A 10,927-nucleotide genomic window follows, 5' to 3' on the forward strand; every position below is an offset into this window, starting at 1 on the left:
AAAGGACATAAGCTGAGTAAGATGCACATGAACTTATTCACTGGTATACCAAGATCAGGGGAGACCTCTCAAAGCACGGGCAAATTAAATTTGGGGCACAGATGGGCAGCATACTGGTAAAATGTTTTAGCCTCTGTACCTAGCCTTGACTGCAAATATCAAGAGTCATGAGTGGGTTAGGAGGGCAGGTGCCTAAGATGCATTGAGGCTAATTTGGAAGAGGTCAACTCTCATGCTCCACACCATGACACCGTCCCCCAAGCTTGTCAGTCACCTGCATCAGAATCAATAGGGATTTGGGGTATCTTTTTTGGACACTTGAAATTACGATTTATCGAACTATTAGTCACCTTGGGCCCTGTGTTCTTTGTCTTGTTTTGTTAAATAATTATAGAAAGAAAAAGATGACAAGTGGAAAAGAGGGAGTGAACCAGTTCCAGAAAAAAAATTGGAACCTGTTGTTTTTGAGAAGGTGAAAATGGTAAGTTGGAAAGTATTTGCACTGTATGTGCAGCCTCAGGTATGTGTATATTTGTGAAAGGGCGAGTAAGAGGCCCTGCGGTAAGTACCATTGCAGCATCACACCTGGGCTAAAGGATTCTGCATCTGGACTGGATTGCCTTTTGCCATCTCTGTTTCTTTCCCATTACCTGTTGTTGCCTAAATCTGTTCTGTAAGAGCTTCTCTTTGGGGCCAGGTGGGAGCCTGGGAAATGCATCTGTTCCATCTAAGCAAGAGGCAGAATGCCAAGGCTGTGGGACACCTTCTGAACAGATGCTATTTCCACATTAGTCCTTCTATTGTTAGAACAGTCCAGAAGTCAGGCCATACTAGTCCATTTTACATGATCCCTTCTTATATTCTTGCTTTGTCATATTGAAACAGACACCTTTCTTTTTCCACAGGACGTATTGTGGCTGTAGTAGTAGAATCTCTAATATAAAAACTTGGAATCTTGGGAGAGAGAACTTTACTTATTGTTGCTTAAGGAAGAGTCTTTTATCATCGTTCTGAATCACATTGTCTGTGGACACAGTCACTAGTGATATTGGCAGAGTCAATTAGGTAATCTTTAAACCGACCTCCCTTTTGGTGTTATAGTAAAAGATTTTCTAACCACTGGGAGATGTGTTGGCTCTTGGCTCTTGGACCATCAGATATCTACCTTTATTCTTGGCTTTTCCTGGGACCAAAAACTATTGCTTCTGTTGGATCCCCTGTTCTGCGGTTGTCTTGGTTTCAGAAAGATCTGTCTCTTCAGGAAGCCAGACAATCACGGGCAATATCTTTGTTTTTCACTTTAGGTTTGATTTATGTACTTCTGCCTCCTGACTTGATTCTTTGACCTGACACTTCCTGAGTTTCGTTTCTTCAGTAACTCTCTTTGAATAACAGCAGCCCTACCCACAAGAAAACCGTGGCTTTACAGTGAAGATGGGAGAAAAAGAGTTTAAAAACACCTGCTTATTTCTTTCTATAACATATTTTCACCTTAGCCACAGAAAAAAGAAGACCCACAGCTACCTCGGAAAAGCTCCCCGAAATCCACAGCACCTGTCATGGATTTGTTGGGCCTTGGTAAGGTTGGACTTTTCAGCTTCCATGTTCTTACACATTTTGATGAATTCTCAGTGACCCTGGCAGATAGGTAGAGATGGGCTTCTCCAGTTTTGTCTTCATGGCTAAGACTGTTCTCTCACGTTCTTCCTGGTATGTTTCACATCTGAGCAGATGCTCTAAGGAAGTGTTTACTGTGCCACTTTTCAGAGCGACAGTGTGGTGTAGTGGTTTAGAGCATGGCCTTTGGAGCCAGTGTCCTGCTGTGTTACTTTCTGTCTGTGTGACCTTGGGTAGTTGACTTAACGTCTGATTGTTGCTTTCCTAATCTGTGCAGTGAGAATGAGTCTCTACTTCAAAGGTGGTGTGGGAAGGGTTTAATGAGATGATGCCTCTAAAGCTCTTGGCCCCATGCCTGGCACCTACTGAGCCCTCCATAAATGTTAGCAGTTTTGCTAAACAGCACCTTTGAGCCTCATGTCACTTACCTGTACTCCACTCCCTGCCCCGATTCCTTTCATTTTTCAAATGCAGACTGTTTCTGAGATGGCCTGTGGTCATTTTTCTCCAAATCCCTGAAATCCTGAACTAGTGATTCTGCCCTTTCAAAAAGCAAGCCTATTGTCTACCTTTCACAGCACTGATGGTTGCACTTTGTTTCCATCCACTTCTGCTGATTTAGGTTATTGGCTACTTAGGCTTCTAATTTCTGTACCTTTCCGTGCTCTCTGAAAATGAACCCTCCATACCTTGCCCTTCAAATAGCCAGAAGGGAGCCAGCCCCCCCACTGTGGTGCTGAAGTAACCTTCAGGCCTAGGTTTTTGCTGCCTGGTGCCTGATAGCTGGGCTACAGGCTTCCCCAGAGCACTCTGGGAATAGTGGGGGGAAGCTTCTTTTGAGAAGCCCCATCCACGCTAGATGGTTCCAAAAGTCTAGATTTCTAGGTCCATGAGCTTATGGGCCACCTTTGCTTTATGTCTAGAATCGAAGGAAGGCATGGGCTTAATAAGCAGTGCTGCATCTTAACTTTGATCTCTCTTTCTAGATGCTCCTGTGGCCTGCTCCATTGCAAATAGTAAGACCAGCAATACTCTAGAGAAGGATTTAGATCTGTTGGCCTCTGTTCCCTCCCCTTCTTCAGGTTCCAGAAAGGTGAGTCTTATGGGCTCCTGAGGATTAAAGAACATTCTGAAATGAGTGATTTCAGTATCTTAATCATGGAACCAAGTCATACTTCCTTGGTGGGGCTGGACTTCGGTTTTCTTGATTCTTCATTCTTCCCTTAACATTTTATCATTTCTGTCACAGTCTTAAGATTCTAAGATGGTTGTTCATCATTTTGTCTCCTGCTCAAAAAAGAGTGGGCCCTTCGAATTGCCTCTATGGAGTGTGTGATATTGTGAAGGCTGATACTTGAGGCTAGCTCCTCGGCCTGAGTTACTGCCAATTGTAGGTAGGAAAGACTTGAAACTTAATGGCCACCAGTTGTGAAATGCCTGATATGCCTCAGGCACAGTGTGGGGTGGTTTTTCAATATCATTTTGTATATTTCATTAATAATTTCACATCTTCACCACAAATCTGCAAAGTAGGAATTTTACAGATGTGGAAACATGAGTTCATAAAAGTTATGTGACTAGCCTCTGGTTCTATTGCTAAATGGCTCCAGTGGGATCGAAACTCAGTTCCTCTGCTGCATCATTTGTGGGTTGTTTTATCTGTTTGTTTCTACCAAATCACATGTTTTGGTGAAAGGAAAGAACTGTAAGAGAGCTTAACTATTAGGAGTTTTCAGATATTTGAATGGTAAAAATGTCAGGAAGCTATTAACTCAAGTCGTGAATTCTTATTGCAGATGTTAGGAGATCCTTAAGGAGACCCCCATCAGAACCATTTCAATTCTCCCCCTGACCTCTCTGCCCTAAGGTTGTAGGTTCCATGCCAACTGCAGGGAGTGCTGGCTCTGTTCCCGAAAACCTGAACCTGTTTCCAGAACCAGGGAGCAAATCAGAAGAAATAGGCAAGAAACAGCTCTCTAAAGACTCCATTCTTTCACTGTATGGATCCCAGACGCCTCAGATGCCTACTCAAGGTAGATTTCATGGGTGTCATGGCCATGTACAAGGTAGACACATGAGGGCTTCCTTGCAGGAATTACTTACTGTGACAGTTGCTCTGGGTGCCAGGATGTCATACACCAGACAAATCTGAACATGACCAAAGTATCAGCAGATGGAAATTATGTAACCCAGAGTCGTACTTCTGTGGAGTCTGGGGTCACACTTCTATGAAGTCTAACTCAAGGTCTGCATCTGGACCCTAATGGGAAAGTGGCTAGGTCAGCAGCCCATTGGTAAGCCATAGCAGGTCTTGGAGAGACTTTAACTACTTTGCTGTGTAAAAGAGCATTGTGAGTTGAGCAATCCTGAGAATTCCAGCTGGAACAGGGTAGCCAGGAAGACTTTGGGCTGACTGTATGTTTTTTCCTATTTAACAGACCTGTATGTGTGTTTTCTTGGCAGCAATGTTCATGGCCCCCGCTCAGATGGCATATCCCACAGCCTATCCCAGCTTTCCAGGGGTTACACCTCCTAACAGCATAATGGGGAGCATGATGCCCCCACCAGTAGGCATGGTAGCTCAGCCAGGAGCTTCTGGGATGGTTGCCCCCATGGCCATGCCTGCAGGATATATGGGTGGCATGCAGGCATCAATGATGGGTGTGCCAAATGGCATGATGACCACCCAGCAGGCTGGCTACATGGCAGGCATGGCAGCTATGCCCCAGACTGTGTATGGGGTCCAGCCAGCTCAGCAACTGCAGTGGAACCTTACTCAGGTAAGCTACCCCATTTTACTTGTGGCAAGAGTTTTGAGCTTCCTCAAGGTTGTCTCACTTTGTACGTCTCTGCTATCCTTTGAATCCTTTCCGTGTAAAAGAGATAATGCCAGAGACACTGTTAGGTTTGCTTTTTTTTTTTTTTCTAGAAGGTCTGTCTAAAGTCAGACTTTCTGAGGAGTTCTGGGTTCCTGTAGAATAAGGGCAACTGCCTAAATCTGAATCTCTCCACACATTCTCAAAAGCAAAAACAAACACATAAACCCTATACAAGCAATGAAGGCAGATATTCTCATAACAGTCTCACTTAGCAGGCAGAATACTACAAGGTTAAATGGCATGGCAAGGGGCATATAAACACCAAATCTAGCAGAGCCAGCATCACAGAGGAGACTATAAAAAGAAAAGAAGGAGCAGGGGCCTAGCAGTAACAGCACAGATAAAGTAACTCCCCAGAAGGAAAAGGACCTACCCTTATTAGAGACATACTGAAAACAGGTATGAGATGTGGTAGGTTAGAACTCTGTTTACTTGGAGTATCAAAAATAAGAGACTTGAGATCTATAGGAGTATAGGTAGTAACCTTAGGAAAGCATTGCTTCTTGGGGAGATGGGCATGACTTAAAAGAAGGAGGTACCCTTAGGAAGACCTGGTGGTGAAGGGAAAGAAAGACATTAGAAATGAAAATGAAAATGAAAATCACAAAATCAGATATACAGTGTCCTCCCTCTTCCAAAATAACCACTTTACTAACAAAAGATGATGCTCCTAATCTAAGAAATTTAGTAAGCCTTCCCAAACCCTTACACCTCTCATTGCTGATTGAGAAAAAAATAAGCCCTTACAAAATAACCCAAACATGGCAGCTGACATTTGTGCAAAACTACTACAAGAAGAAAATAGAAAATGAAAATCAAAACATTTCACATAATGAATATTCTCCCTCAAAAAACAGTCATGAAGCAAGAGAAAATTGTTACACAATCTACCAACCTGAACTAAATGTCCCTAAACAAATGTTTGCAGGTAAGACAAAACACCTTAAATCAGAAATTGAAAAATTTAGAGCCAAAATGGATAAAAAACTGAACATGTGAAATGAAAGTTTACTGAACTCAGAAAAGAAATTGAAGAAAAAGCCAAAATTATCATATAAAGACTGAATTACGAGTTAACCAAAGAACAATAGATTGAGCTGAAAACATACTTGGCATTGAGGAAAGGCATGAAACAGCTAAGAGTATGAAAACTAAATATAGAAAAGAGTAAAAAGAATCAGACAAATTAATATGGAAGTTAAGCAAAGAAAACCTAACATGTGTATTTGGAGATGTCCAAAGAAATAAAGACAAAATAAACAAAACAAAACGTGGGACAGAATTAATGTATTTCAAACTATAACACAAGAAAGCTTTCTAGAAATAAAAGACTTGGATATAGTATGGAAAGAGTCCACTGTGTATCTGGGAAAATTGGCCCAGAACAGTCAACTCTAAAACATATCCCAGTAAACCTACAGACTTTAAAGAACATTAAAAATGTTTAGGGCTCCAGCCTTTTCCATACCTCCTACCCACAAAAATCTGTCACTTACACCAAATAAAAAATACCCAGGTTGACATCAGACTTCCAAATAGCAAAATTCAAAAAGAACAACAAGGGGAGTAGTAGTTTAAAGACACTCCAGTATATGCAGGACAAGACAAGCATTTTACGGCCAACCCAGCCAAGCTACCCTTAAGGTATCAAGGCTGTAAAAAATATGAAAGAACTCAGCGAATATCACACTTACAAGGCTTTCCTGGGGAATCTAACAGAAGATAAGTTTCATCCATCTAAGAGATGACTGGGGTCATTTTCATTTTTGGCAAAAGAACTGATGGTGAGAATTGAATGTTTAATTGAGAATCTAAGACTAAAACAAAGGTGATGACAAGGGTTGCAGGATATATCTTATATCCTGGCAAACAAATACAACTAAAAATAATGGAAGGAGAAGGGAGAAAAGTTGAATAATAAATATTGTATAGGAAATAAGTAGAAGTCAAAGGATGTAATAAGCTGACAAACCAAATCATGGAAGCTTGAATAAGGAAAAAGGAGACCAAGGACATTGCTAAAAGTAATCACTAGAACAAACATGTGAAATGTTCTGAATACCAAGAGAATTTTTTTTTTTTTTTTTTGAGTTGGAGTCTGACTCTGTCACCGAGGCTGGGGTGTAGTGGCAGAATCTCGGCTTACTGCCACCTCTGACTTCTAGGATCAAGTGATTCTCCTGCCTCAGCCTCCTGAGTAGCTGGGATTACAGGCACCCGCCACCATGCCCTGTTAATTTTTTTGTATTTTCAGTAGAGACAGGGTTTCACCATGTTGGCCAGGCTAGTCTTGAACTCCTGACCTCAGGTAATCCACCTGCCTTGGCCTCCCAAAGTGCTGGGATTACAGGCATGAGCCACAGCGGCCCAGCTAAGAATTTGTAAAAACAGACTACAAAGTGCAGCAAATACAATAAACACAGTAAAAATATAATATGATGGAATTAAGACCAAACATACCAATCATATCAGTAGGCAACTCTTCTATCAAAAGAAAATGATGTTCAAATTGGTTCACAAAGCAACACTACTTCTGTACTAGGTACAAAGCAATACAAAGTGATTTAATGTGACAACCAGGAGACAGGCAAAGGATTACCAGAGAGGTGGTGCATGTGTACTGCACATGTGCATGCATATGCTGCTGTCTTTTTTTCTTTTCTTTTTTTTTTTTGAGACGGAGTTTCGCTCTTGTTACCCAGGCTGGAGTACAATGGCGTGATCTCGTCTCACTTCAACCTCTGCCTCCTGGGTTCAGGCAATTCTCCTGCCTCAGCCTCCTGAGTAGCTGGGATTACAGGCATGCGCCACCATGCCCAGCTAATTTTTTGTGTTTTTAGTAGAGATGGGGTTTCACCATGTTGACCAGGATGGTCTCGATCTCTTGACCTCGTGATCCTCCCAAAGTGCTGGGATTACAGGCGTAAGCCACCGTGCCCAGCAGCATATGCTATCTTTATCAGCGTAGTATCAATGTTATACTTGATTTAGAAAAAGTATTTTTATGTTTTTCTTTCTCTGTAGTCTGGAATAATTTATGTAGTGTGAGTCTTTGAAGGTTTTGTAGAATTTCCATGTGGAGTTGTGTGGCCCTATTTGCTTTCTTTTGTAGCAAATCTTTGATAGTTTTTTGTGTCTTCTATGGAAGTTAATTATGGAAAAGTGTATTTACCTAGATTTTCCATTTCACCAAGGTTTTCAAATTTATCAAAAGTTATGCCAAGCAGCCTCACTAATTTTTCTCAAAGAACCAGGATTTTGATGTATTGGTGCAACATTTTTCTGTTTTCTACCTCAATTTCTGGTGTATCTTTAGTATTTCTTTCCATTTGCTTTCTATGGGTTTACCTTGTTATTTTCTGGCTTTCACAGTGGAGACTTACATTCACGTATTTTCATTGTTTCATTTTTATTTGTATAGGTAGTGGAGTGCTATAAGTCTGATGTGAATATGTCAGAGTGGCACATGAGCCAACTTCCAGTGGCTCTGACTGGCCAAATGAGACAATTTGAACACCAAAAAGAGTAACAACACTAATGGATTATGACACATTGAATGGAAAAAAATAACCATGAGTCCATGGTGATATTTTTTTAAAAACCGGGTGTGGAATGGAGGGAGGAAAAGCCTTCTTTACAGAAGAATGATAGTAATTATAAAAAGAACAAGGGATTCACACATTTGCAAAGAAATGCCCTTCAGATTATTTATTAATTATAATGAAAAAATATATAGCCACTACCTTAACCAAGTGATCAAACATAAAATTACTGACAGTGGAACAAATTAATATCATATGCTTCCTGATGTTTCATACTAAGAAAGACATCATATCACCTCCATAGATCTTGCCAAAAGTATTTAACCTGGATCCAATTATGAAAAAAACATAAGATGAATCCACATTGAGGAGTATGCTACAGAATAACTGTCCTGGGTTCTTTAAACTGTCAGTGTCAGGAAGAAATGGAAGGAAGGGGTAGGGAAGCTGTTCTAGATTAAAGGAAATCTGAAACTGAAATGCCATGTACGTTAGACTATCGTGTTAATGTTAGGATTCTTGACTGTGTCCTTGTTTTGTGATTCTGGTAAAGCGTTCATTCTTGTGAGGTGCCTCCTGACTTAGGAGTGAAATGTCATGACAGCTGCAGCTTTTTTTTTTCTTTTGATATCTGCAACTTTTTATGCTCATCAAAAAACGTAAGTTTTTTTTGTAGGAAGGGAGAGAAAATATGGCAAATGTTAACAGTTGGTGAATTTCAGGAAGAAGATATATAGGTTTTATTGTACTATTCTTTAAACTTTTATGTAAGTTTGAAATTTACTTTAAAAGTTGGTACAAGAACATAATACTTTCTCCTAAAGAAAAAGAATTTATGTAGAAAATATACTAGGCTCAGGAAATTCAAGGCGTTTTTCTCAATGAAGTAATTTTCTGTTCACTGCTATGGGCCTGTCTTTCAATTGAATTCATGAAGGACCCATCCTCCCCCTTGCCTTAGGCCTTATTCCACTGACTTTCTCCCAGCTCCTTCCCGTCTCATACACTGAAGACACAGGGTGGTGGTCTTTCTCCCCGACCCTGCCTTTGTTCATTCTCAACAGTCCAGTTCCTTTTTTTCCCCTTCTGCAAACTAGCGAGCCTGCTCATGTGCTTTCCCTGACACTGACGGTAACAGCTGTGCTGAAGATGAGGCGGGAGCATTGGGGAGGGGGCTTTTCTTTCCGCTTTTATGGTTGGCCAGGCAAGTTAACAATAGGCCCCTTCTATTTAGGATGAGGGACTGGAAATTGTGTGCTGATTTTCTGTCCACTGGATCCAGATGCCAGGATGCCTTCTTTCCCTCCCTGAGCATTAGTCTCCATCAACTGGCACTCCTGAAAAGTTGTTCATGTACATGGTCTTGAAATTATCTGACTGCTAAGGTCCAGGGTTTACTATCCATAACAGAGTTTCCCTTTGTCTCATTCTCCCCATCCTGGGAGAGAAAGAGAGTCCTACCCTGCCTTTTGCACTAATTGGCAGAATGCTCACAGCCTGGTCTGAAAGTCTCCTCTCTCCCTTTCAGATGACCCAGCAGATGGCTGGGATGAACTTCTATGGAGCCAACGGCATGATGAACTATGGACAGTCAATGAGTGGCGGAAATGGACAGGCAGCAAATCAGACTCTGAGTCCTCAGATGTGGAAATAAAAACAAACACCTGTGTGGCTGCCAGGCTGCCATTCTCTTCAGCCCTCGCTCTCCCCTTTCCACAGCCTCCACCCCTGACCCCCATCCTCTTTTCCTACCTCTCTGTTTTAAAAATTGCTCAATAAGTCATTTGGGGTTTGGTAGTCTGCCCAGCCACTTCCCAAACATGAAGACCTCTCTGTTGCTTTATGTTGTACATGCCCCATAGCCATCCCCTCGTCCTCCCCAGTCCTCTCCTGGCACCAGCACCTTAGAAGTTGTTGGCAGAAGGCACTTAAACTGTGGGAGAAATGTGCATACCTTTGAGTAACTTCCCTCAAGGTTAAAACTCCTATCAGACTCTCAGAAGGGTCTGTAGGTGTTATGTATTAGCCAAAGAGGGGAAAGCTTAGAGGTCCTTCTCTATGTGTTAATAAGCTGTTTCTAAGTTTTCACATTTGAAGAGGAGACATCATGTTCTCATGATTTATAGGAATGAAGCAAGTACCGAAATCATATTAAATACTCCCTGGGTCCTGGGTCAGTTTGACCCTAGCCCTGGGGTGAGGCAAGCCCCCTCCTGTGAGGATGAGCAAAAATATTACTCTCTTCGCCCTGAGTTGCTTTCCGGATCTGGGGCTTCAGGACTTGCTGCTTCAGTCAGCCTTTATTAGCACCAAAGACTTTGTGAAGATCTCACACACAGACACACATCCCTTCCCGCCTCCCACCTACCTTCAGTAGGATCTGGCTCCATGGCTGGAGGACCAAGCCTATAGTGGGAATGCAGAGCTTAACGTGTACTGCTCGTGTGTGCACCTGTGTGTTTGTGTGCGTGTATGGGTGTGTGTCCCGCCTCCCACCCTCTCCCCATCTGCTCTGGGTATTTTTGTTTTTGTTTAGTTTTAGGTTTACAACAGAGAGGAGTTAACTTATCAGCAGCCTAAAACTGCTGTGTTTTTCTTAGGGTTTTTAAAAAATGCCATGTCATCAATAACTCCCTTTCTCCTTTCCTTTCCTCCAGTCTGCAGATCACCCTCTCATGCCTGTGTATTCCAGGTGCTCTGTTTCCCCACCTTTCCCAGGTGTATGAGGCAGAGGGCCGGAACGGCATTCCCCTCAGTCATTGTTCACCCCACCTGAAAATTCAGACAAGAAAACTTTGCTTACAAGATTTCATGTGTGGGAACCACAGTTCCTGGCTGCCTTTCTCCTCTGTATGTGTAAATTCCTTAATAAATGTTGCAGGGAAGGAC

General features: G+C 42.0%; 1 protein-coding gene across 10 annotated transcripts in view; it reads left to right on the forward strand.

Moving 5' to 3' along the window:
* Nucleotides 1-10,927, forward strand: part of SMAP2 (small ArfGAP2) — a 49,359-nt gene extending 38,432 nt beyond the window's left edge. For 9 of the 10 annotated variants that reach the window (XM_078331340.1, XM_078331344.1, XM_078331339.1 and 6 more), the window contains 6 exons: nt 395-481; nt 1,497-1,578; nt 2,604-2,710; nt 3,485-3,650; nt 4,081-4,397; nt 9,567-10,927. In XM_078331340.1, the coding sequence (XP_078187466.1) occupies nt 395-481; nt 1,497-1,578; nt 2,604-2,710; nt 3,485-3,650; nt 4,081-4,397; nt 9,567-9,692 (885 nt within the window). In that variant the 3' untranslated portion in view covers nt 9,693-10,927. The remainder of the gene's footprint in view (nt 1-394; nt 482-1,496; nt 1,579-2,603; nt 2,711-3,484; nt 3,651-4,080; nt 4,398-9,566) is intronic. The other variant, XM_078331338.1, reaches the window with a different exon arrangement.

Source organism: Callithrix jacchus, chromosome 7 (assembly GCF_049354715.1).
Source record: "Callithrix jacchus isolate 240 chromosome 7, calJac240_pri, whole genome shotgun sequence".
NCBI classification, from domain to species: domain Eukaryota; kingdom Metazoa; phylum Chordata; class Mammalia; order Primates; family Cebidae; genus Callithrix; species Callithrix jacchus.